At 43.9% G+C, this 27,057-nt stretch overlaps 1 protein-coding gene across 1 annotated transcript in view; it reads right to left on the bottom strand.

Annotated features, from left to right (window-relative positions):
* ENTHD1 (ENTH domain containing 1) overlaps positions 1 to 19,486 on the bottom strand; it is a 118,108-nt gene extending 98,622 nt beyond the window's left edge. The window contains exon 1 of the mRNA XM_027871057.1: positions 18,981 to 19,486. Coding sequence (XP_027726858.1) covers positions 18,981 to 19,329 — 349 coding nt within the window. The 5' untranslated portion in view covers positions 19,330 to 19,486. The remainder of the gene's footprint in view (positions 1 to 18,980) is intronic.
* Positions 19,487 to 27,057: the final 7,571 nt, after the last annotated feature.

Below are 27,057 nucleotides of genomic sequence, written 5' to 3'. Positions count from 1 at the left end.
TGAACCTGTAGTTCATGACATTAAGAAGAAGTTGATGTTCCAAGCAGGAGACAGAGAACATTATGCAAAGCAAAATGGATAACTTTGATTACATTAAATTGAAAAGTTTTTGCACAAAGCCAATGCAACCAAGATTAGAAGGCAAGTAGAAAATTGGGAAAGAATTTTGATAACCAGTGTCTCTCATAAGGGCCTCATTTCTAAAATATATAGAGAATTAAGTTAACTTTATAAGAATACAAGTCATTCCCCAATTGATAAATGGTCAAAGGTGATGAACAGACAGTTCTCAGATGAAGAAATTAAAGCCATCCATAGTCACATAAAAAATGCTCTAAACTACTATTGATTAGAGAAATACAAACCAAAACAACTCTGAGGTACCATATCACACCTATCAGATTGGCCAACATGACAAAACAGGAAAATGATAAATGTTGGAGAAGATGGGGGAAAATTCGAACACTAATGCATTGTTGGTGGAGTTGTGAAATGACCCAACCATTTTGGAGAGCAAGTTGGAACTATGCCCAAAGGGCTATAAAAATGTGCATACCCTTTGACCCAGCAATAGCACTTCTAGGGCTATATCCCAAAGAGATCATACAAATGGAAAAAGGACCCACATGTACAAAAATATTTATAGCAGCTCTTTTTGTGGTGGCAAAGAATTGGAAATTGAGGGGATGCCTATCAATTGGAGAATGGCTGAACAAGTTGTGGTATATGAATGTAATGAAATACTATTGTGCTATAAGAAATGATGAACAGACTGACTTCAGAAAAACCTGGAACGACTTGTATGGACTGATGCTGAGTGAAGTGAGCAGAACCAGGAGAATGTTGTACACAGTAAAAGGCACATTGTGTGATGACGAATGTTGATAGACTTAGCCCTTCACAGCAATGCAAGGATCTAAGACATCTCCAAAGGCCTTGTGATGGAAAATGCTATCCACAAAGAAGAGAGAACTATGGAGTTTGAATGCAGATCGAATACTATTGCAGATAGATACTATTTGCTATTTTTTGTCTTCTTTTTAGTTTTGTTTCATCTTTCTGGTGGTTCCTCCTATTGGTTCTAATTATTCCTTACAACATCACTAATGTGAAAATATGTTTAATAGGAATGTACATGTATAGCCTATATCAGATTGCATGCCGTCTTGGGAAGGGAGGAGGGGAGAGAAGGGGAGAAAAATTTAAAACTCAAAAGCTTATGGAAGTGATGGTTGATAATTGAAAATAAATTAATAAAAAAAAAAAGAAGCAGTTGACGGTCCAGGGCGAGTTTAGCCTGGAAGAGGGGAGATGTGAAAGCTGTCTTCAAGTCTCTGGAGGGCTGTCACGTAGAAGAGGAATTGGCCTCAGAGGGCACAGCCAGAAATAAATGGCAGAAATAGCAAAGAGGCCAATTTGGGCTTGATTCAGAAAACAGCTTCCCAACAACTCAAGCTGTCCAAAAGTGAGATGGCTTGTCTCCAGGTGGTCTGTTCCTCTACCTTGAAGGTCTTCAGGCAGAGGCTCGATGTCAGGTTGGCCTAGATGGCCACTGAGGTCCCTTCCAACTCTCAAGTTCTGTGATTCTATGCAATGATAACAGTGCCAGCCTTACATTCAGACAAGCTATTGATGCTGACAAACAGGAAATGGACAAGGGAAAGAACCTGATTCCTTTTTTTCCTTTTTGGGGGGGGGCAATCGGGGTTAATTGACTTGCCCAGGGTCACACAGCTAGTAAGTGTCTGAGGCTGGATTTGAACTCAGGTTTTCCTGACTCCTGGGCCAGTGCTCTAATCACTTGGCCATCTAGCTGCCCCAAGAACCTGATTCCAATTAACGCTGTAGATTTGGAGACTGAGGATGAGAGGTTGACTTCTAGCCCTGCTTCTTACTACCTGTGATGTCCAGAAAGTCACAACCTCATGGGCTTCGCTTTCCTCATCTGCAAGAAGAGAGCACTGGAAAAGATGACCTCTGAGATTTCTTCTAGCTCCAGAACTCTGATCACATGATGATCATTTCCTATAGAAATTTAACTCCTGTAAAGCGACTGCCACAACAAGGTGGCCAGAGAAGTCCAGAAACCTTCTCAGTCACCAAACAGTTAAGAAAGACATGGAAGCCAAGGGTAATATCGGTTTAGAATATAAGCTCTAAATATCAAAATAGCCCAGGGGGCTGGTGAAAGACTAGAAGCACTGTCATCCCACAAAACAAGAATGGCAGTACACAGGAAAATAAATCTGTAGAAAGCTCTTGAAGGGAGACTCAACTAAAGCAAGTGATGCCAAGAGCATTTAGATGTGAAACTGGGAGGACACGAGACGGAAACGATGGAATAGAGCTGCCAGCATTTCAATAATAATCTGTTTTCATCACAATGAAAGAGGAGTCAGCCTATCAAGAATCTAGTGCCTTGACATGCTATCTTTTTGGAAAATGCAAACAACGCTCAAGAATGGAGTCAGGGAGAGACCCTGAACCAGCCCAAGTATACACAGACGAAATCTGTACTGCAGCTGACAGTCTCTAAAGCACTCAAGTACTGATTTTCAAGCTATCTAGAAGTGGGGAAGAAATGAAATATTTGGGGGATGAATCATAGACATTATAACAAAAAAGTGATTGAGAAAATATCTGTTACTACTGATCAATATGCCTACTTCTCACCTCTATAAAAAAAATTTTTAAATAGTCTAAAAATATCAGAAGGAAACAGGTAGGCTTTTTTCTGTATCTTTTCATTTTATCTATAACTCTTTTTCCCTTGCATCACCATCTGAATAAATGTCTAAAATATTAATAAAAATCATTTTAGTGGTTTTTTAGTCATGTCTGACTCTTTGTGACCCCATTTGGGGTTTCTTGGCAAAGATACTGGGGTGATTTGCCATTTCCTCCTCCAGCTCATTTTACAGATATGGAAGCTAAGGCAAAGTTAAGTGACTTGCCCAGGGTCACACAGCTAGTAAGTATCTGAAGCCATATTTGAACTCAGGAAGATAAGTCTTCCTGACTCCAGGCCCAGGACTCTATCAACTGTGCCACCTAGGGCCCATTAATAAAAATAGAATATTATTAATGAAAGGCACCTAACTAAAGTCATCAAGGTTAACTACGTCATCAAACAAAACCAGCGCTTCAAAGGATCCATGATCTCATGAATGTGTGGTGGATGTTGAGTAGCCCCACTTTTTCATCCTGTGTGTCTCTTATCCATACTCTCCCATACAATCTCCACAGGAAGTCTCCCCCCAAACAATGAGGGTCTCCCTCTTGATGTCTTGGCATTCTAGGAGTCTTCATGTGTAAGCACATACTACTCCTATTTATGACATCCTTCTCCCCTTCCCCAGCTCACTCCATGACCAACCAATTTGGTTCTTTTTCCGATTAGTATAGCAAAGTAGGAAAAGAGCTGGATTTGGATTCACCTCTCTGGGTCTTCATCTCCTCAGTCATATAATTCTGGGATTGGACTGGATGATTTCTCTCATCCCTTCTTGCTCCACATCTATGCAAATCACAAGTTTTCTTGCTGCCACTGATAGCTTTGGTGCCACTTTATATGTCTCTTCATTGCTTTTCGTGTGACCAGAGATTTAGAATCCTCAGAGACTGTTGCATCTCATGATACACAGAGAGCATCAACAGAGTACCTCAGTCTTAACAAACAGGGTTTTTTGGTGGACAGAAGCTTGGAAGTCACAGTGCCATTTCCCCAGTGCAATACATCCACCTCTTTTCTTTCTGTTCCAGGCCCAGATCACTGTCCAGCTGCACTCTGGGTCCCAGTTTTACGGTCAACAAATCCAACTGCATGCCAGAGACTAGGCAGGTAATACATCATCTTCATCTTTACTTATTGAATGGAATCTCCTGTTTCGGTAAGCAAGCTGAGCTCTTTTAAATGAGTTTGAATCTCATTTAGGAGTTTCTGCAATATCCCAGCACAACGTCATCTACAAACAGGAGCTTCTAGAGGACAGGGATGCGTTTGTGAACCAGACTCTGCTGTCTGTGTTCTATGACAATAGTAAAACACCTCTGGCAAGCCTAAAAAGGGAGCTGATATTAATAACCAGAAGATCAAACAACATTTATCTCTGTTGTTGCATCTACCAAGGAATTGTGTATGATCATAACATGTACAGAGGGAGCTCTCTTCCGTAGGGGAGAGCTTTTCAGGGGGCATTTTGTTTCACCGAATCAAATGATTTTTTATGGTGGGAGCTTATATTCTCTGTACCTTTCAGTCAATTGTGGAGCTGAGGAAATATGATCCACTGCAGAATATAATTCACTAAAGCCTCTATTCCCTTTTTATATTCTGATCAAGAATGCCCTCAATATGTGTGCAAATTATTCTGATAAAGATGGCAAAGCAGTAGGTAAGTCAATAGATATTAATAACTTCTCAATCACCCTTTTTTGATAGAAATAGTCATGACGTTTTCAAAGTGTTCGATATCTTTTTCTTTCTCATATCTTGAGAATTAATTCATCAGTGCTTGCTTTCAAAAATACGTTGACTCCCGCAAAGACCTCTCATTTACTTGAGCTGACCCAGCTGAGTTTCTCATCTTCCTTGCTTGGGTGCCACTCCCACTTGCTCATACATAAATAAGAATAAACATACTCCCGGACTAGGAAATGTGGAAAGGTGATCGTCTTTTCTATGCCCCCGATCTCATTCCCACTGGACAAGTAGGCATCTCCAAACTTTAGCAATTGAATTCAAAACTCAAGCCATCCTCTGTCTTTAACTTTCCATGCAAAGTAATTCCTTCCCTTTGGGGGGTTTTGCATTTTTTTTCTGTCTTTCAAATACACTTGTCTTTTTCCAGAAATTTTTGAACTTCAAAGTTCATTTCAATCTCTTCAAAAAGGAGACAAAGCACATGTAGGCAGAGACTGAGATATTCGGGACTGGATTAGCAAACTCATTATCATATCTCCTGGGGTACATGGTTCTCTGGCAACTGTCTGTCTAACTATGAGAGGTAAATTAGTCTGTTTTCCCTCTGTTTACTCTTCTGTTCCCAACTTAATGGATTGTTTATAGCTAATGTCATCACTAGGGGCACTCAACACATAAAAAATGCCATGTTCCATTCTTGAGGACACATTGACCAATAAGAAAGTGTTAGCCTCATGGGCACTGGCCATATTGTTATAAAAGATAGGGTAGAATGAGAGGGCAATTCAACTAGTGGAAAAAGAAAAAAGATCTTGAAATAGGTTCTCTCCACATGCCAACCAAATCCTTCACAACCAGAAGAATGGCATACTTTGGAACATGTTACATTAGCTCAACTGGACCCTCACTGCAAGGCAAGCCTTTCATACCTCCTTAGTCGATTCATCATCCACTCAACACAATGGCTTTTCCAGACTTTTTCATCCATTCTCAAATCTCCTAGGGCTCCCCTTCTTCCCACCCTCTCAGCTGAGAACCTGGCCTCATTTCGCTGAAAAATTGAAGGCCATTCACAAAGAGCTCCCTCGTCCCCCTCCCTCTTCATCTCACATCACTCAGACACTTTCCGCCACTCTTTTTCTCTGTCTCTCTTGCCTCCCGTGAAGAGGTGGCCCTTCTCTTTGCCAAGCCTAACCCCTCTACATGCACAAATAATCACGTCCACCCCATCTTCTCAGCGGATTGCCTGCTCCTTATATTATCCCCACTCATAATTTATTTTCAATTTCTCCCTATCTACTGGATGCTTCCTTACTGCCAACAAACATGTCCATGGCTCCCCCATCCTCAAAAATCTGCACTTCATCCATCCATCTCCACTAGCTATTGTAGCCTCTATCTCCTCCCTCTTGGGGCTGAACTCCTTGAGACGGTCACCCATACCTAATAGAAGCTTCCATTTCCTTTCTTTCCATCTCTCCTTAATGCTTTCAGTTGCATCATTCAATACAAACTGCTCTGTCCGAAGCTACCAAAGCCATTAAGTGCAGTTTTCCCAGTTCTCACCCTCCTGGACCACTCTATAGCCTGTGACATTGTCAGTTGCCCTCTTCTCCTTGAGACTCCTTTCTCTCTGGGTTTTGGGGCCGCCGCTCTCTCCAGGTTCTTTTTCTGTGTGTCTAACCGCTCCTTTTCAGTCTCCCTCACTGGACCTTCATCCACATCAGGCCTGCTAACTGTGGGTATTCCCCAAGGCTCCACCCTGAGCCCTCTTCCCTTCTCCCTCTATATACTATTTTGCTTGTGATCACATCAGCTCCGTGGAGTCAATGATCGTTTCTATGCAGATGATTCTAATAGCTACTTATCCAGCATTAACCTCTTTCCCAACCTTCAGTCTCACATCTCCAACTGCCTATTAGATGTTTAGAATTATACTCCCATAAACGACTCAGCATGTTCAAAACCAACCTCGTTATCTCCCCAACCCCCGTTCCTAACTTCTCTGTTACCCTAGAGGGAGCCACCATCCTATTATTTATATAGGTTCACAGACACCCTCAACTCCTTACTCTCTCACCCACTCCCCATCCAGTCTTTTGCCAAAAGTCCTGTCATTTCTATTCTTCACAAAATCTCAAGACCTCTCTCTCCTCTGACACTTCCACTACCCTCATACAGCCCCTCGTCACCTCACACCTGGGCTACTGCAATGGCCTGCTGGTTGGTCTCACTGATCACTCCAATCCATTCTCCACTCAGCTGTCAAACTGATGCTTCTTAAGCATAGTCTGACCATATCACCCCACTAGGCACTAAACTCCAATGGCTCCCTATTATCTCCAGGATCAAATATAAAATCCTCTATTTGACTTTTAAAGCCTTTCATAAGCTAGCCCCTCGTTAACTCCCCAGTCTCTCTATACCTCACTCACATAAACACACTCTGTGATCCAGTGACAGCAGCCTCCTTGAAGAGGTCCCCCAACCTCCTGATCTGAGGCCCTTTCACTGGCTGACCCCCCACCCCGCCCTGCCTCGGCTAAGAAGGTTCTCCCTCCTCCTCTGTACCTCATGGCTTCAGGTCAGAGGTAGCATCCCATTTTCAGCAGGAAGCCTTTCTCAATCCTTCTTAATCCTCATGTCTTCCTTCTGAGATTATCTCTAATTTATCCCACCTAGATCTTGTTTGCACTTGGTCGTTGGCATGCTAAACTATGAGCTCCTTGAGGACAGGAACGTTTTTTTTTTCTTTCTCTGTACATCCCCAGTGCTTATCACAGCACCTGGCACGTAGCAGGTGCTTAATGTTGGTTGACTTTATTTCAGTGGGAAATCCCGAGTTATAATTCTTAGTCGTCCAGGTCTAACTGTGTGCAAGTCCTTTAATCTTCATAATTCCTCATCTACAAAACAAAGATAATTACCCTTATACTGTTCACCTCACAGAGTTGTTGTGAGGAAATAACAAAAATAATGACGATAGCTAGCATTTCTGTAGTGCTTAAAGTTTGCAGATCACTTTCCATGTGTTAACTCCTTTGATCTTCACAACAACCCTGTGAGGTAGGGGCTATTATTATCCCCATTTTACAGTTGAGGAAACAGAGGCACAGAGAGGTCAAGTGACTTGGCAAGGGTCACACAACTAGGGAGTGTCTGACCTGACTCGATGTTCTGTGCTCTATCCATGGCATCACCTATCTGGCTTAAAAGAAGAAAGCACTTTGTAAACCACAAAGGGATAAGCTATGTGAGCTGTTACGGTTATTTACAATGAACATAACCGTTATCTCTGCAGCATTTCTCATGGAAAGTGTTATGGTCATAAGACTTTTATCTGCTCAATGAGTCACCACCACCTCTGCCAGCAGCTGCCAGCCTTCTCCAGACTGAGCTCAATCAGGCTTCCAACAGCTGAGCCAGTCTCTTATCAATATGGCCCTTGGAGCCTTTCCAGCTTGGTAGAGACTGACAGAACCTGAGCTCTACTGATAGTCGTCTCTAGGCTACAATGTGACTCATTCGATTCAAAAGCATTTGAAAAGTGTCTGCGAGGTGCAAGGTGCTGAAAAGAGAAATGAAAAACAGTCCCTGCCCTGACCAAGCTTACACTCTGTGGGAAACACACAAATGAAGAGATAAGAAATATAAAATAAGCAAAGAGAGAGAGTGCACGCACTGAGATACAGGGAGGCTCAGAGAGTTTCCTGGAGGTCTCAATACATGAGTTGAGCCTTAGAGGAAGCTGGGAGTTCTAAGAAAATGGCAAGAAGGAGCGCATTCTAGGCACATTCTAGACTGAAGAAATATATGGAGGTGAAACAGAAGACTGGTTTTAAGGCAGAGGAAGTAAGCCACTTTGGCTGGAATATGGATTGCATGACAGGGAAATGTGAAGTAAGTTTAGAAAGTTAGGTTGAAGTCAGATTGTGAAGGACTTTATAGGCCAACCTGAATTTATATTGTATCCCGGGGGAGTTATTGAAGATTCTTGGGAGGGGTAATAGTGTGATCAGACCTATGCTTCAGGAAGATGATTTTGGCAGCTGGGTAGAACCAGAAGGAGGCCCCCAGTGCAGTGAGTAGAGCTGCTAGGGAACATTTAAGGAAAGTTGATGATTACTACATGATGAGAAGGCAACGGATGAATCACAGTCTGCACTAGTGGATGAAATAACAGATCCATCAAAGAATTAAAATATAATGAATGCATAATTTAAATTATGAATTGATTAAGTTTGGGATTCATTAATTCAACAGATATTTGTTCAGTGCCCTTAACTTAAATGGTACCATGGTCATCAATCAGTCAGTAGAAAGCACCTTTTAGGAACTTACCATGTGCTAGACACTGTACTAAGTGCTGGGGATACTAAGAAAGGCACAAGCCAGTACCTGCCCTCACGGAGCTCACAGATGACCGGCAAACAACTACATACAGGGTAAGGTAGAGATAATCAGCAAAGGGAAGGCACTAGAAAGAAGGGAGATCAGGAAAGATTTCTTGCAAAAGGTGAGATGTTAGCTGGGACTTGAAGGAAGCCACAGAAGCCAGGAGGCAGAAACCAGGAAAGAAAGAGTTCTAGGCATGGGGGGACGGGGGACAGCCAGTGAAGAGATGGATGGTTTTATTCTGGTGTCACTGGATCAAAGAGTAGGTAGAAGGAAGGGAGGGAGGGTGTAAGGCATAAGGAGACTGGAAGGGTGGGGAGATTAGGAAAGACTCTGAACACCAAGAAGATAGTTTTATTCTATTTGATCTGAGAGGTGAAATTTATTGAGTAGGGAGGTGACGTGGTTGGACCTGCACTTTAGGAAGATCGTTTTGATGGCCAAGTGGACAATGGACTAGAGTTGGGAAAAAACTGGTGGCAAGCAGACCGCCCAGCAGGCTACTTCAATAGTTCAGGTGTGAGGTGATGTGGACCTATACCAGGGTGATGGCAGCACTAGATTAGAGAGCGGTGGGTGTAAGATATGTTACAAAGGTAAAATCCACAAGACTTGGCAATGGATCGAATATGGGATCTGAGAGAAAGGAGTGACAGATGACACCTGGGATGTAAGCCTGAGTGACTGGGAGGGTGGTGGTATCCTCCACCTAATCGGGAAGTTAGGGAGAAAGGAGGCTTTGGAGGGAAAAGATAACAAATTTGGTTTGGACATTTCCAGTTTAAGATGTCTGTGGGACAGCCAGTTTGAGATGTTGAACAGGCAGTTGGACATACGAGACCGGAGGTCAGTAGTGAGGTTAGGTAAGTAGAGTTGAGAATCATCCTCATAGAAACAGTAATTCAATCCACAGGAGCTGAAAAGATCACCAAGTGAAACAGTGTAGGGAGAAGAGAAGAGGACCCAAGACAGAGTCCTGTGGGCATCCACAGTTAGTGGGTGTGACCTAGATGAAGATCCAGCCAAGAAGACAGAGAAGGAGGGGTCATGAAGGGTACAAAGTGAATAAATACATGGTCTCTTCTCTCACAGAGGTTGTGTTAGAGTAGTCAAGAAAAGGTGCATCAAATATGTTCAGACAGATTTGTCACCTCGTAGATTCTGACGTTTCCTCCAATGATATAAATCACTGCCTTCCTAAGCCTTCTCGTCGAGTACAATTCTCATCATGTCCTCCAATTAGTTAGCCAAGGGAGGTTCATCCAGCATGTAGAGGCCCATCCTTGACTTCTCCTAAAATCACAAGGATACCAGTTGATCATCCAGGCTGTCTATCTAGTAGTGTTGGCTCTCACCACGTGACCAACTCATCTACTATTTCATTAATACATTTCCTCAATGATATCCTTCACTCCTGATCTTCAAAATTACTCATTCGTTATTTGTCTGCCTGTTCAGACTCATCCTACACTTCTCCGTGGCTCCATGTGGCACTCAATTTTAATTTTTCAGAGATGGTTGTCTTCTGGAGTCAGAAGACCTGGGTTCCAATCCTACATGTGCTACCTGCATTTACTACCTTGTGACCTTGGGCAGATCACTTCATCTCTCTGGGTGGTTTCCTCATCTCTAAAACGAGAGAGCTATACTAGACAACCTCTAACATCCCTTCCAGCTCTAGATGCATGAGCCTAAAAATGCTGGAAGAGTTCTGTTGTTAAATCTATGGAGCAAGTCAGAAGCCATTAAGGAAGTTTTGCTACTTCCTTCTTCCTTCTGGTTTCAAGTCTAGAGAGAAAGTCAAGATTAGTAGGAGTCAGCTCTCCCAGTAGGATGTCTACCAGAGCAAACTAAGCCACGCACCATCTTAAAAGCTCTTCTTGTCCAACAAGGCATCTCTCATCCATACATAAAAATTATCCAATATTCTTTGAAAGATATAACAGAAATCATCTTATTCAACAATCTCTCTAATCGTAATCAATAGAGAGACCCACACTCTCCAATGGTGTCTCCCTCAGTGACAGAGAAGACCTAGCACAGAGGTCAAGTTGGACAATGATTGACTATTTGGGAAGGCGAGGTCTCCCAAATGCTCTCATTTACTGATGACCTCACGTCTGTTCCAGGAAGCCCTGGAACACTGCATGGCCTTCTGGAAAAGATCTGTAAATACTCAGAAGAGTTTGGCCTAACCAACCACAGTGGAAAAAAACTAAGTAGATAAAAAGCACCTAATGTTCAGGTAGGAGGCGGGAAGACAACATGTATTAGAGCTTGCTTATCAGTGTGGGTGTACACAGCTCTGTGTGGATGCATGTGTACAGATGTATAAATGTATGGACGCATGTGTATATTTTCGTTGTTATTCATTCATTTTCAGTCTCCACCAAAGCTTTGTGACCCCATTTGGAGTTTTCTCAGCAAAGATACTGGAGTAGTTTGCCATTTCCTTCTCCAGTTCATTTTAGAGATAAGGAAATTGAGGTAAACAGGACATTTGTCCAGAGTCACACAGTAGCTGAGGCCAGATTCGAAGTCAGGAAGATGAGTCTTCCTGACTCCAAGCCTGGTGTTCTATCCACAGCACCACCTAGCTGCCCGTGTATGTATGTATGTATGTATGTATGTATATGTATGGACAGACAGCATAAATGGTCAGAGCTGAGCTTCAGATTAAACAGGAATGAGAGGGAGGGCTGGATCACTTTCAGGAAATGGCAAAGCTCCTCTAATAAAATGAGAACATAAGACAATATGTGGTAAGTGCTAGATAAGACGTACAAATAACATACTAGGAGAACATAGGAAGGAGAAATAATTTTTAAGTAGAGTAATTAGCAAAGGCTCTGTGGAGGAGATGACTTTTCATGTGGACTTTGAAAGCTGCATAGAATTTTGATAGACGTGACCAGGTAGGAAAAATATTCCTACGTGGGTGGTAGACATGGCATTCTATTATTAAATGATTTTCTGCTTGCTGAAAATCTGTTGAATTTTGTCATAAATTGGTGGTCTTTCTTTACTGGTAAAGACAAGTATATTAAGGGGGAGCAAGAATACCTTTCTTGAACCCTTTAAATTGCAAAAGATAAGTAGCTACCAACTGTGCTTAATCACAACACTGGCCCTGGACGCAAACATAGATTGACTGTCTTAGTCATCTTATTTTCTGCATGAATAATCGTCGTCATAATAATAATAATTCACATTTATATAGTGCCTAAAAATTTACAAAGCACTCTCTGAAAAAAATACTAATCATCATACTCTGTATACTCACAATAATACTCAAAGTATATTATTAGTAGCAATATATACTGAATTCAAAACGAGTCACGAAACAAAAATACTAAGAGTAAAAACATAGTACAAGGGTAGAAAATCTGAAAGTTGGGACTATGGAAGTAGACACTCCCAAATACTTACTAGTTTGACTACGTGAGGGTAAATTCTCAAAGTCAAGATACCAGTAATGTCACCCACCAATACACACATTCTAGTTATGGAGCTTTTTGAGTTCTAAACTTAAATCTATATTTAAATTTTGGCTTCTCGAAATATGCTTTTTTAACCTGGAAAGACTTACATGAACTGATGCAGAGTGAAATGAGAAGAACCAGGAGAACATTGCGTACAGTAATAGCCACATTGTTCAATGACTGACTTTGATAGACTTGGCTTTTCACAGCAAGGCAAGAATCTAAGACAACTCCAAAAGTCCCATGATGCAAAATGCTATCCATATCCAGAGAAAGAACTATGGAGTCTGAATGCAGATGGAAGCATACTATTTGCTGTCCTTTTCTTTTGTCATTTTGTTTTATTGCTTCGTTCTTGTGATTCCTCCCATTAGTTCTAATTTTTCTTTACATCATGACTAATGGGAAAATATGCTTAATATGAATGTACAAGTAGAGCCTATATCAGATTGCACGCCATGTTAGAGTGGGGGGAGGAAGGGGAGGGGGAGAAAATTTAAAACTCAAAATCTTATGGAAGTGAATGTTGAAAATTAAAAATTAATTAATTAATTATCAAAAAAAAAGAAATGTGCTTTTGTCCTGCTTTCCTTTCAATGAACTCGTGTTATTGCTAAAAATGATAATGACAATAATCCATTTCAGCAAAATTAACCATAAGTTTATGAATTAATTCATTAAGAATCAACTTTGTATCTAAAACCGTAATCCACACATTTATTTCTTAGAACTTAAATTGACTCAATGAAAAATACTATATACTATGCAAATTGCCTAGTTCTAATTAAGAATGAGATCGTTTTGGTGACTTGAATGGGATTTCAGGCTTGATAGGTATTTTTAGACAATTTTAATTAAATTCATCCTAATATTACAATGAAATGCTCTTAAAATGTTTTTAAAAGATCAATTATTTAAATCTCCCTAAGAAAGAAAATTTCTTAGCAGGAAAATGGAAAAAAAAATTTATTCAACCATCACTTCTGACATCTAGATGGTTCATCATTTCGTTAAAAACAAGGCTAGTGCTATGAATCTGCTGAAAATATAAAAGTACAAAACTATTTGTATTAATTGCGTCAAATATGTATGTGCATAGCACAAAGCACTATAACATAATCATTCCTTTCCCTTTTTTCCCTCATCTTCTCTTTCCGTGTCCTCTTCCCCATCTTAGTCACTAATTTCCATCAGGTTCTCCCCATCAATCTCTCAAGTCTTGCCCCATTTCCTTCTTTTTCTAACCCCGGGATCATAGGATCAGAGATGTAGAGCTAGGAGGAATCTCAGAGCCCATCTAGTCCAGGCCCTTCATTTTATAGATTAGGAAACTGAGTCCCAGAGAGGTTCAGGTAACTTGCCAGTGGTCATATCACTGGCAAATGGCAGAGCCAAGGTTCAAATCCAGGTTCTCTGACCCCACATCTAGGATTCTTTCCACTGGACTATGCTCATCCCTGCTTTCTGCCACCCCCATATTTAAAGTAATTTACAATCATTCTATCATTCCACAAACACAAAGGGCCTATGCAGTTTCTCTACCCTTCTCTGTCCTCCTGAAGTTCCATTTCTCTTCTGCAGCAGTAGCAATATAAAGTTGTGATACATGGGAGGGAAATTAGGAAATAATACCAACAACTCCACGAGCAGTTTGTTTATCTGTTCACCTTTGGGGATCTGGGGAGAAGTGTTGTGTTAATCATAAAAACAACCAGCTCTTTGGAGGATCCCTATAATGCGTCCTGGGACTAGTGGTGTGAAATGACATAAAAGACAGCGAAGAAAAGGAGCTAAGGAGTAAGAAGTCAAGAATTCCACCCAACGCTCGTTTACTGAGCGCTAGCCAGATGCAGGGCCCTGTGGTAGGCACCATGGTGGGCTCCGTGCTGGATGGACACTCCCTAAGGCAGAGGTGAGGAACCTGCGGCCTCCAGCCCACGAGCGGCCTTCTAGGTCCTCAGGTGTGGGGACTGAGTCCAAGTTTTGCAGAACAAATCCTTCTATTAAGGGGGTTTGTTCTGTGAAGTTTGGATTCAGTCATAGGGCCACATGTGGCCTCGAGACCCCTTCCCTAAAGCACCTAAAGGAAGCTCACTGTTAGCAGTTGCTGTCAGGACACAGAGCAGCGCCCAGACCAGCAGGAGGTTAGTCAAAGAAGACTCACAGAATCACAGAAGCCAATAGCTGAAGAGACGTCAGTGCCCGTCTCATCCGACTCTCCCAAAACTGACACGCGGCCATCCAGCCTTTACCCAAAGACCTCTGAGGAGCAGGAACCTGCCGCCTCTCGGTGCCGCCCGACATCCTGAAGCTTCAGTTGACCTCGTAGCCATTTCCCTCCGTTGGTCTAGTTTCTGCCTTTGGGGGTAAAACAGAATGGGTCTGATCCCTCCTTCATGGATGATTCTTCAAACATCTGAAGGCAGCTGTTATGGCCTCCTGAGCCTTCTCTTCTCAAGGCTGAGCCTCTGCAGGGCCTTCAAGCATGGGGCCCACAACTGAAGACGATGCTCTAGAGGAAGTCTACCAAGGGCGGAGGAGAGTAGGACCATCTCTTCTCTCTTTCCCATATGTCCCTTTTAGTGAACTCCAAGACCAGCATTAGCTCTTCTGGCAACCACATCACACCATTTCATTGCCTATAAATCCATTCTTTTCCATTCCCTTTGCAATGATCTGTATCCAAGTGAAAACTCAGGTCATAACCGATTCAGATGATTACAATTGTCTCATCACTGTGGTCCTCACCTTCTGTCACTTTTCTTCTGAAATAGTACCCAAATCAAGCGCCATTTTGATCATATGCATTCCCTTCCTCAAATCTCCATCAATAACTTTTTGAAAAAAACAAACTATCGACCCTAGGCACTCTGTGGCCTTCCACCAGCTGGCCTCCTGGCATCTTTTCTCCTGGTTCCTCTGCACCCACCTTCCACTCTAGCCAAGCAATATCCCCTGTCTCCACTTCTGCTCAACCTTCTCATGTGCCGAAGCATACACAAAGTACACTGGAAGGCATTCTAACTCTCCTCTCCTAAAGCACACATCTCTGCCTTCATCTAAAACATAATGACTAATTGTACCACCTCCCAGACAAATAAGTATAAGCAACACCCATTATTTTTATATCTTCCCATATATTTCATCAATGGGTATCAGTAGCTATCAATAGCAAAGTGTTGATCAATGATACGTAAAGGAAGGGTCAGTTCATGAATTCACATTTCAGTTCACAGGATCATGTCACAGTCATAGTTAGAGAAGGAAGAACCCTCAGAGACCATCTAGTCCAACCCACCCATTTTAGAGATGAGGAAACTGAGGTTCAGAGATAAGAAGTCTCTGCTCACCCATGTAGGAAGTAGCTAAGCCAGAATTTGAACCCATATATTCAGACTTCAAACCCACTGTTCTTTCCCGGGTACCATGTTGCCTATCCCATTCATTTGTGGTTGTGGGTGTTAATGCATTAAAATATTTACAAAGGCTAATAAAGTGATAGCCCCTACCTGTGTTTGCTTTTGTATTCCCCAAAGCTAGGAGTTTTCACATCCTTCTGAAGGAGTCTTTAACATTTGCATATATACTGTACGGGTGTACTTGTATATAGGTAAACATGTGTCTGCATGCTTACCTGGATATTTATGATACAAACGTTGCCACACACACATGTACACATGCACAGAAGCATACAGACATTGAAATTCATACCCTCCCTCATCTGGAAGCTCCCTCCAGCTATGACCTGACAGGCCCAGCCACCAGCCCCAGCTCTGCCTCCCCATTAACCTGTGGACCCCTTACAGAGGGGGCTGTGTCTTCTCCACATTTGGTGGGTTCTTTGCTGGGCTTCATATGACATCCAAAAGAACAACACAAAAAGGATGCTCGAAAAGTAACAAGTATGTCTGAGGCACCTTCATAAAGAACTCCTGTTCTTCCTTCTGCCTAGGTCTTCCCCACACAGGGCAGGAAAATTGCCTGTTTTATTCATTTATCTCGGGGTCACTGAGGTAGTCCCTGTGGACACCGCCGCCTTGTCATTTTCTGACTCACAAAGCATAGCACAAGCGTAGGCAGCGAAGGCTTTCTTCAGCCTATCTATCATTAAGCCTCACCACGATCTCCAAGAAACACAGAACCGAAGGGAATGTTAGGTCACCATGGCTTCCTTCCGCCCTTAGCTTCTTAGTTAAATTGACAATAGGATGGCAGTTAATAGCCCAGCTTTGCCCATCTCCTATTGGACAAGTGTTTATAGTACTTCATAAAAACAGAAACTCTACATTTCCTTCTTACAGGGCCGGATGGCGCCCATAGTCAGCTGGATCCCAAAACCAATCTGTACCAGAACGAAAATAAGGAGCTAGAAGGAAAGGCCTCAACAAGAGGCATTTGCCAACATTGGCCAATCTCACTGAGCTTGGTCCCCAATGGCTACTTTTTTGTGACTCCTATGATGGAGGAATAATGAGAAATAGCTACAACAAAACTCTTTACCCAGTAAATACAAACCAAAGTGCTGGACCATACTCCAAATTATTACAATCTCCCCCCTATAGATTGCATTGTGTCCACTGTTATTGGATAGCTCAATTGCTAGTTCGTTTGTAGCCAACTCCTGGGTGTTGCTTAGATCCAGACAAGACTACTTTCAGGGTTTTTTTTTTCTTGAACATCATAATATAAAATAATCTGTCTGTAAATGATTTGTTTATTGTACTGAGAAATAATTTTTCCAAATCTTGTTCTAGTGTGACATTCAATCAAGATTGCATTTGAGTTGTGATAATTACCTACTTGTGTGAAAGTTGCTAATATTGTTTTTCAAGAAATTGAGAAATGAAAACCTTTTATTCATGAAAACCTTAACTGCAAAAGCAGCATCTTTGGGGGCTCCGAGCTAACACTGCTGAATTTGCATGTTGAGGCCGAGCAAGTATCAGGCACGATAAAAACAAGTTTCACTGTATTTCTAGATTATCCAGGACAGTATTGCAGTGAATAACTATTCTGCATGGCCAGCAAATAGGGCGTTCTGGTTAATACAATCCAGGCTAATATGACTTTGTATATAAGCCATATACAGATTATAAATTACCAAATAATTAGGACTTTTAAAAAAATTCTCAACACCAACAGTATAGAGTCTGGGCTCTGGTCCTGGCTCAGACATTTACTAGCTGCGTGACCCTGGGCAAATCACTTAAGCTCTCTGAGATTCCATTTCTTTATCTGCTAAATAGGGATGATATTCATTCATGGGATTGTTGTGAGAAAAGAGCTTTCTTTGTACACCTTAATGTACTATATAAACATGTGCTTTTGTTATACCAACTATGATGCAACTTTTCTATCCTGATTCCAAAGAGAGTACAGACTCACAGTGAAAGCTCAGCGCCATCATTATAAACGCCAATTATCTTTGGCCTGTAGGTCACAGCCTCATCCTTGCAAGCATTGGGCTCTTTCTGTGCGCTGTGGCGCCATGTCAGCATCCTGAAGACCCTAGAACTGTTCATATGTGGATGTTCTTCCCAAACCTTCCCCCTTTGTCATTTGTACTATTATAACCTGGCATTCTTAGTCATACATAGAGCTCTTTCTTTCATCTGGAAACTCTCGAGAGTTCATGGAAACACCACCTCTCTTTTGTTACCAAATTAGCTTTCTGATATAGGAAGAGCTAGAAGGTTTCCATCCTGTGGAGAGCTATTTTATTGTGCCAAAAAAATCTAGTACTAGAGTGCTACTAATGAGGTTTTGGGGTGCTGGGACCCCAAGAATGCCAAGGCAGAGTTGTCTGGAATGAATTCATACACTCAAGCCTTGTCTTAGTCAAGCAGCAAAAAGTTTATTATAAATAATGCCTTAGCAAAAGTGGTCAAGGATCCTTATGGAACCTGTGAGAGAGTCAGGATGGTGCTGGGACTTACATGGGAAAGGAATGTCAGGGATACTAATTAGGTAATCTAGGGGTCCAGGTGTCTTTGGGAGCTATGGATGGAAAAATGTAGGGAGTATACATTTGAGGGAGTTGTCAGAGGCATGGACCTTGGGGGTCTGGTGCCAAGAGAGTCCTTGGGCCAGCCAAGGACAAAAATCCTTAGGCCAGGGACCCCTGTTCTAATAAGAGAATGTGTTCTGCAACAAGAGAAATTTTTCTCACAGGACAGGGGCCTACTAAGAAATTGAGAGGCTTCCAGAGACATGATCTTAGGGCTGGGGCCTGAGCAGCCCAGCACCACCTACAGGTACTCCTTCCTCATTGTGATTCCTGCTCTCTCCATTTTTTTTTTTTTTTTGCAAGGCAATTGGGGTTAAGTGACTTGCCCAGGATCACACAGCTAGTAAGTGTCAAGTGTCTGGTCTGAGACCGGATTTGAACTCAGGTCCTCCTGACTCCACAGCTGGTGCTCTATCCACTGCACCTCCTGGCTGCCCCTCTAGCCATTTTCTTTAGACTCTGTATAAGCATCAGAAGCCTAATAGCCTCCTCTTGTATCTCCATTTGAAGAGAAGTTATTGATCTGTTAAGTACTTGGCACAAATAATTAAAGTGGTAACTCTATCTCTCATAAAAGAAAGATATCATAAGCAAGAGCTTTCCCTCAGTTCCTAGTTCAACTTATCCCGCCATATATAAATTGTTGGTAGGTCGTATCAACTTTAAATGTTACCTTGATCTTTTCCAGCTTCGTCTATGTGATGGAAATCCTTCAATGTCTGAATGTTAAAGAAGCCCTCTCGGCAAAGCTGAATGACTTTTTTGGACCCATTCTTGATGAGATAATCCATGAGTGTGAGGGACTTGTACACATGGCGCCAGTTCTTCCCATGGTCATTTAGTCTCTGCCACAGCATGTTCATAATTTCTGAGAGAGAAACTGTATTGAAGGTCAGGTCACTGATATCTAACATCAGCGAGCTTGAAGGACCCCAAGGGTCATTAGAAGTTGCTTCTCGGACTTTGATTTCTGCCTCTGAGTAATTTTTCACAAAGTTTTTCACTTGCCTCCTGAGTGCCATGGATGAGACCAAATTGAGAGGGGGAAGGTAGGGAGGAGGAAGAAAATGGAAGGGGAGCTGAGTGGCTGCTCTCCAGAGCTTTTGACAGCTAATAAGCTTCCTGCTTTGCTGCCCCCAAAAACAATGTATCAGTCTCCATCTTGTTAAGTTACCAAGTTCCTGCCGAGAGAAGAATAGAAAATGTTATTTATACATTTTTAAAATGTCCTTGTAGAAGATTCAACCAACATAAGAAATCCAAGTTCAGTTTCTAATTCAGTCACTTAGCGGCCTCAGTCAGAATGAAGGGGCGACAAGGTATGTGTATGCTATTTAACGGAATACAGGAAGTCTCTCTGGTCTTAAGTGTGCCACAGGCAGGGCCAATCAACCTTCGTAGATAGAAGCAGAGTGACTGCACCCAAAGTACGAGGAGCATTAAACATTAGGTCAAGCGGACAAAGAACCGAATAAGAAAACAGAGCTGACAATTGATGCTGGAGACATTTTGCCATTATAGAAATACCTAGAACAATTAAGATGATTAAAAAAAAAAAAAGAGGGCTGAATTGGACTAGGTGACCTGAGTTTGCATATTTGTATACCACATGACATTCAAATCAGATCAAAATTCAGAACCGGTTCTCATTTCTTTTTTTATTGATAACATTTGTTTTTACATTCTCTTCATTTCCAAATATATCCTTCCCCATTTGCCCAGGCAGCATTCCTCCTAATAAAGAATCAAAGAGAGAAAGGAACCAAGCCTACTAGCATACACCATGTTCCACACCCACAGCCCCCCACCTCTCTAAGGGGAGGGAAGTATACTTTATCATCTCTTAATTGGGACCAAGCTCGGTCATTCAAATCACACAGTATTCAGTCTCAGCTTTGTTTTTTTTTTATTTTAATCTCCATTTACATTATTTTAGTCATTAGCTCTTGGTTTAGGAAGCCATTGCAGAAGCACATAGCCTCCCCTCACAGGCTTGTGTTATTCTTCAACCCAAAGGAGATCTGACACATTCCAATAGAGAATCTAATTCTATTCTCCTCAACTGCAGGAAAAAGAAAAGAGGGAGCCATTGGAGAGTATAAGAATTTCTCTAATAAACCGAAACCACAGTAGCATCTCGGATGTGCTAAGTCTGTGCCCGTCAGCTTTCACGGTATACCCACACAACAGGAGGCACATTTAGGTTCAGACATCAAAGGGTATAGACCTTCCCAAATTTTTAATGATGCCTGTGAATTGTCAATTCACAGTTTTATGAAATTTCCTCCCTCCCTTCCTATTTTTCATGAGTTTGCATTAGGATGGGTCAGTCAGCTCGCAATTTCCCTCATGAGTCACCACTGAAGGCCGCCAAGATAGTGTATCAAATTGATTTCAAGCCCTGACAAGCATCCAGACCCAGCAAAGCTGAGACAATCTATAATCAGATTTTTAAAGTAAAACTGCACACACACAAAAGGAAAAATATTAGAATTCACATCAAATGTGTTTATACTCTCTATGCAGTTTCCTCTGGTTGTCCTTTTTGACCCCATCTTGGGCTTGATTGATTAATGTGAATGTTCAGAAAGGCTTGACTGTGAAGCAAAACCCCCAAACCGTTACCTCTTCCTGAGAGACAGAGAGACAGAGACAAACAGAGAGATAATTAACCTTTCTTATCAAAGTATGCACACCCTCAGATCAGCAGGATGGAAAATGTATTGGTTTAATTAAGATCTCTCAGGGAAACTATCACCACCCCTAGGAGACTGAAAAGAGAAAGGGGTCTTCATGAGGAAGGTGTGGCTCTTCATTTTTACAACTCTGCTTTTCTCTCTTGTTTGCACTTCAGAAAGAGGCAGCTTTTATCTGTCTCATTCCGGCAGTGAAAACAGTGATTTATAATGTGTTTCAATAAGCTATTAAAAATTTCAATCATGAAGGCTTTCTTTTTCCATTGTCTTTTTTTCTCTTCCAAATCTCACTTGATGCAGAGATTCACTGTGACATTGGTGATAGCAGCAAATATTGATCTGTTTCTTCACAAGTCTATTAAAAAACCCTGTTTGACTCATAATCTGCTGAAGGGACAACTCTGGCAGCAGAACGCTCTGCTTTTCTGTTTGGATAACCACCTATCTGCATTTCTGGGGACGGTCCTGGCCTTCGGAGCTTTCACCTACCATACATTCGCACACGTGTTTTTTTAAATGCTCTTCCTAACACAAAAAGACACCTCAACCAGCAACACCAGGACACTTGGCTTAATTGTTTCAATGTATTTGACACAAGGCATTAGCCACCACACAGAAAAAAAATTTAATGCAATCCCAAACCAGGGGGAGAACAAGCAAGTCTGACAACGGAAAATCGTATTCCCTGCTCATCAGGGGGCTGCTTAAACAAAGAGGAAGTACATTTTCCATTTTTCCTCATCCATTCAATCACTGGTCTTTTCTCAGGCCCCTAATAAGTGTTCATTTGATCAGTGCAAGCTGTAGATGACATTTGGGTTGATTATGTCTCAAGGGAATCTGTCCACATGGAGTTGCTCAATTGACAATATGACCAAACAGCCTTGACATTGTAATGGGTTGACATTTGAGACAAGATTAACAGTCCCGGATGGGATTTTTTCCATCCTCAGACCTCATTCTCACACTGCTGTATTCCTATAATGTCCTTAAATTTACTGTTCCACAAAATATATTAGGGGAACATCATGGGTATGTTTTGTGGCACTAAATTGATTTTGAATAGGCCAATTTTGGACCAGAAGATCATAGATTTAAAGTGGAAAGGGATGTTAGAAAGAATTTAGTCCAACCCTTGCATTTTTAAAATGAGGAAATTGAGACCCAAAGAGGTGGGACACTGTGTTATAAAGGTGGTAAGGAATGGAGGCATTTGAACTTAGAGACTGACTTCAAATCCTGTGAGCACTCCTCCTGGGCATGCTTCACAATAAACATTCTGCTTTTAAACAAAAACCGGGTTGTAAAATCGATGTAAATTCTCAACCATTAGCGGTGTACCTTCACAATCAAGAATTCTGAAATTCCTGTCTAGGCTCAGCTTTTTCTCATTCCGCCTCTCCCTCCTCTGCTGCTTCTCCCCGTCCCTGTGACCTCCGGCCCCTCTGCACAGGCCCTGGTCCTAGTCCAGGCCACCAGTTCTGCTCTGGCTTCCCAGTCCTGACCATCATTCCTGGCCAATGCTCTTACAATGTCCTCTCCTCTCCATCCCTGTCCTGCCTTGTCCCATGCATGCTCATGCCTTGGCCAGCTCCAACCCTAAACTACCCCAAAATCCATGGAACAGATACAATTATCTAATGGCTTTCGGTTTGTTTTTAGAGGAAGAAAGGGATATAAGTGACAGGCTGCTGGGGATCACAGAGCTAATAAGTGTCTGAGACTCATCCCCTCTCACCTAGTTTATTGTTAACAAGCTTCTAACTGATGTCCTTGCCTCCAGTCTCTGCACTCAGTGCATCCCACACACTGCTGCCAAAAGAGCTTTCCTTAAGCACAGCTCTGACCAGGTCATTCCCCTCCCTATTCTACCAGCTCTAGGGGCTTCGGATGGCCAAGTCCTCTGCTTAGCTGTTAAAGCCCTGTACCCTCTGCCCCAGCCTACCTGCCTCAGTGGACGTTATTCTCCACCTCCCCCATCTGCGTTCTAGCCAAATTATTCCTCACGCCCATCTCCCAACTCCATGCCTTTGCGCGGGTCATCCACCATGTCTGGAACGTACTCCCTTCTTACCTAGACCTCATCATGTCTCTTCCTTTAGGACACAGTTCAAGCACCACCTTCTGCAGGAAGCCCCCAAACAGCTAGAACACAATACCTTGTATTAACTGACTGATTATCCAATTCACCTGTCATTGGTGTGGGGGTGGGTGGTTCTTGATCCAAAAGTGCACAGCTCCTGCAGGCCAGCCCCTTGGGTTACTCCTGAACATGGAGCAGCTTAAACCCTTAGGAAGCACTCATAAACCCTGCAGAGCTGGCCAGAGTTCAGCCAGGCTGGCTGAACATCCCACCGTCAGGGGCATGGCCCAAAGTAGGACACAAGGAACCCCAGTGGCTTTCACACATCTTTGCCGTATCCCTTGTTTTAATATCAATAGATCAGAATAAATCAATCAACGAGGATTTTTACGCATTTGCTACATACCAGACTCTGCACCATAGACAATGGATACAAACAACAGCAACAATAAATATGACCCCTGTCCTCAAGAAGCTGACATTCCAGTTCTGGAGACAACACGTACATAAACCGGCACACACACAAGACACGCAGAGTAGGTGCAAGGTGCTGTCGGAGGGGAAGGTGCTAGCAGCCAGGGGTCAGGTCTCCCACACGAGGTGACGGTAGGGATTCTAGGGGTGGAGAGTAGGGGGAGCATGCAGGACAGCCAGTACAAAGGCAGGAGAGGAGAAACAGAAGTCCGCATGTGAGAAACGGCACGTTGGCCGGCAGGGCTGCCTGCAGAGTCTGTGGTGGGGAGGAAGGAGTCACATAGGAGGCTGAGAAGGTGAGAAGGGGGTAAGTTGTGAAAATCTTGAAAGGACACAGGAGGTTCTGTTCACTCCTAGAAGTAGTAGAAAACCACATGAAGTCAGCAAAAACTTTGACCCTCAGAAGTGGTGAGGGTCGTGATAAAAGCCTGGGCAGGCATGGTTCAGGAGGCCGAAGATGCGGCGTCCATCAAAGACTCCCTCCTAGCCATCCGGGGCCCCCAGCGAAGCCTCCCTCCTGGCCATCCGGGGCGCCCAGCGAAGCCTCCCTCCTGGCCATCCGGGGCGCCCGGCGAAGCCTCCCTCCTGGCCATCCGGGGCGTCCATCAAAGACTCCCTCCTGGCCATCCGGGGCGTCCGGAGAAGTCTCCCTCCTGGCCATCTGAGGCAGTCTCTGAGCAAAGGATCAGAGGGCTGGCCACAGCAAGGCCCAGATAATGCCACCAAAACTTAAGGTGGTGCTATCTGAATAGGAAACGGCCCAAGTGCTGTGGGAGTCACTGCTGAATCAACTGCACGTGGTCAGACGACAGGTTTATTTGTGGGACAAAAGCCAGAGTTCAGAGAGACAGGAAAAAATAAAACCAGTAAGGAGGCATGCCGTCCAATTGCAAGAGCTCCAGCGTGACCTGGACAAGTCATGGATGCTGAAAGACAGAGACTCCACAGAAAGAAGGCCACGCCACTGGGGACCATGATTTCCTAGCAAAGGCGAAGCCAAGGCCCTAACCAGGCGACCAGGAGGACCCAAGCAGGCATGGCAGCCAAGGGCAGCCCCGACGGAGGGCACACACTCGCTTAGAGTCTTACAGGCCAGGACGCAGGTCCGGGGCAGCAGGCAAGAAGCAGTGGGAGAGGATGATGAGGAAGCCGGCTACAGTGACACAGGACAGCCCCGGGCCCTGGGTTCAAATTCTGCCCCGGATGCTTCCTGCCCCGGTGACCTTCGTCGGCCACTTCACTGCCCTGGGCCTCAGTTTCTCTGTCTGTGAAATGCTGGGCTTGAGCTAGAGGCCCCCGAGCTACAATCCCAGGGAGGCCAAAGATGGGGAAGCTGTGCAATCATCGAGGGCAGGGGCCCCCACATCTGGGCGCTGATGTGCGAGCCCTGGTCGTGCTTACACTAACAAAGAGTGAATAAAAACGCCCTGCATACCTGAGGTGCTTAATAAATGCTTGCTGGAGGGGGAGGGGAGAGGCAGGCATTTATTAGGCGCCCCCTGTGTGCCAGGTGTGGGCACAGGGGCCACAAAGGTGCCACAGGCAGTCTCCGCCCTTAGAGATCCCTGGTCTGATAGCAGGGACAACTAAAATGGGCTGCCTGAGTGACAGTGACGGGGAGCTCACTCCCTGGAGGGACAGCCCATCCCTCTTTGGGAAGGGGGAGGGGGCTCTCACCCCGCCCCTCAGACGCACAAGTTTGGGAGGGCTTGGAGATCGTGGAGCGCTAACCTGCTCCTTTTACAGGCGGGGAAACTGAGGCCCAGAGTGCCCCGCCCCCGCCGGGTCTACTGCAGCCAAGGACTGGGGCAGGCTCCTCCCCAATGTGACCCAGCCCCTCCCACGCACCCCGGGACCCCCGGGGGCTCCCCTAGACCAGGAGACCCCGTTACCTGACGAAGCGCCAGAGCCGCAGCCGTTGGCAGCCCGTTCCCGCCTAAATTCAAACAGTTGCTTATCAAGCCCAGCGCCTCGCCATCCTCCAATCAGAACTGAGCGTGGCAGCTGAGGCCCGCCCACCTCCCCTACGTCCTCGACGCCATGGCTGATGTCTTCCTGGAGGAGCGCTCGCTCCCCCCCTCTGTGGCTCCAGGAGGGAGTGGCTTCATATAAGCTCCGCCCCCTGGCTCAGCTCCGCCCCCAGGAGAATAAAGGTCTCAACCCCCCAGGAGTCCGTGCTGCCCAGGGCTGTCTTTACAAACCACCAGGAGACCCAGACCCCTGGCCTCCGGTTACAGTGGCAGAAGCCCCACCAAATGAAGTCACGTAGTCAACCAACAAACGTTGATTAAGTCATTCTTCCCTCTTGAACCCCTGCCCACAAGAGCCCCATGTTCTAATTGGAGGACAGTGCTGCCCTAATTTGGTACTTATAACATTCATACAGAGTTACTGAAAGGTAGCCTTAGAGGAGAAGGCGTTTCAGCAGCTGGAGAGAGCTGACAAGGCCTCCCAAAAAAAGCAGGGCCTCCCTCTGGACTCTCACTGGATGCTGAAAAGAAAGGGAAGAGGGGTGGACTAGATGACCCCCAACACCCCACCTGTGATTTATTACCTGTGTGACCTTGGGTGAGTCACTGCTTCTCCTTAAACTTCAGTCTCTCTCCCCACCTCCCATAAAAATGAAGAGTTTGGACTGGTTAGATGGTCACTGGGGTCCCTTCCAACCCTAAACCCATGATCCTACAATCCTTCTGCCATTTGCCCAACAAGTGATTGAAGGGTCCTCCACTTGTCCATGGCTGGATGTGAAGAGATTTCTTAAAGTCCCTGCCCCTGTAAGGATCTGTGGTTCTATAAAGTGGGGCTAGAGAGAGGGAGAATAGGGAAAGGGAGAGAAAACAGAGATAAAAGGAAGAAAGTCACATCTGGTGGGAGGAGGAGGGAGCCACCAGTAATGACCCGAAGGGGCCAATAAAGGATTACCATGCCATTGACTGCCCATGTGTCTGGTGACATCTCTGGTCTCAATCCCAGCGTATTGAATTTGAGGAAGGTCAGAGATTAGGGACCCCAATGATATTTTTAAGACACCCGAGTCATCTGTCACGTGGCAGAACCAATGGACAACATCAACAAAGAAAGGGAGGGATGGAAAAGGGTATGAGAGATATCTTTTAAAGGGAGTTCCCAGGGTCTCAGAGATTAACTTTGTTCTGCTTGGCCCCAAAGGGTAGGAGCCAGAAGCAACAGAGGGAAGCCGGTAGAGGCAGATTTCATTTTGATGTCAAGAAAAACTTCCCAGTGTAAGAACGGTCCCAAAGTGCCTGTAGAGGTGATGAGTTCCCCGTCTCGAGAAGAGGCTGACCTCCATTTGTCTTGTATATCGTAGGAGGTTAGGGTGTCCTTTGTCACTGTGGGTTGGCCTAGCTGGCCACTTGGGTCTTCTGTTCCAACTCTGAGGGTCTAGGATTCCGGGAAGAATTGCTTTGAAGTTAAATAAAACAAAGGTTTCTCTCTCTCTCTCTCTCTCTCTCTCTCTCTCTCTCTCTCTCTCT

This window comes from Vombatus ursinus, unplaced genomic scaffold, assembly GCF_900497805.2.
Source record: "Vombatus ursinus unplaced genomic scaffold, bare-nosed wombat genome assembly UNPS02003292.1, whole genome shotgun sequence".
Taxonomy (NCBI): domain Eukaryota; kingdom Metazoa; phylum Chordata; class Mammalia; order Diprotodontia; family Vombatidae; genus Vombatus; species Vombatus ursinus.
This window is presented reverse-complemented; position numbering and strand designations above follow the sequence as displayed.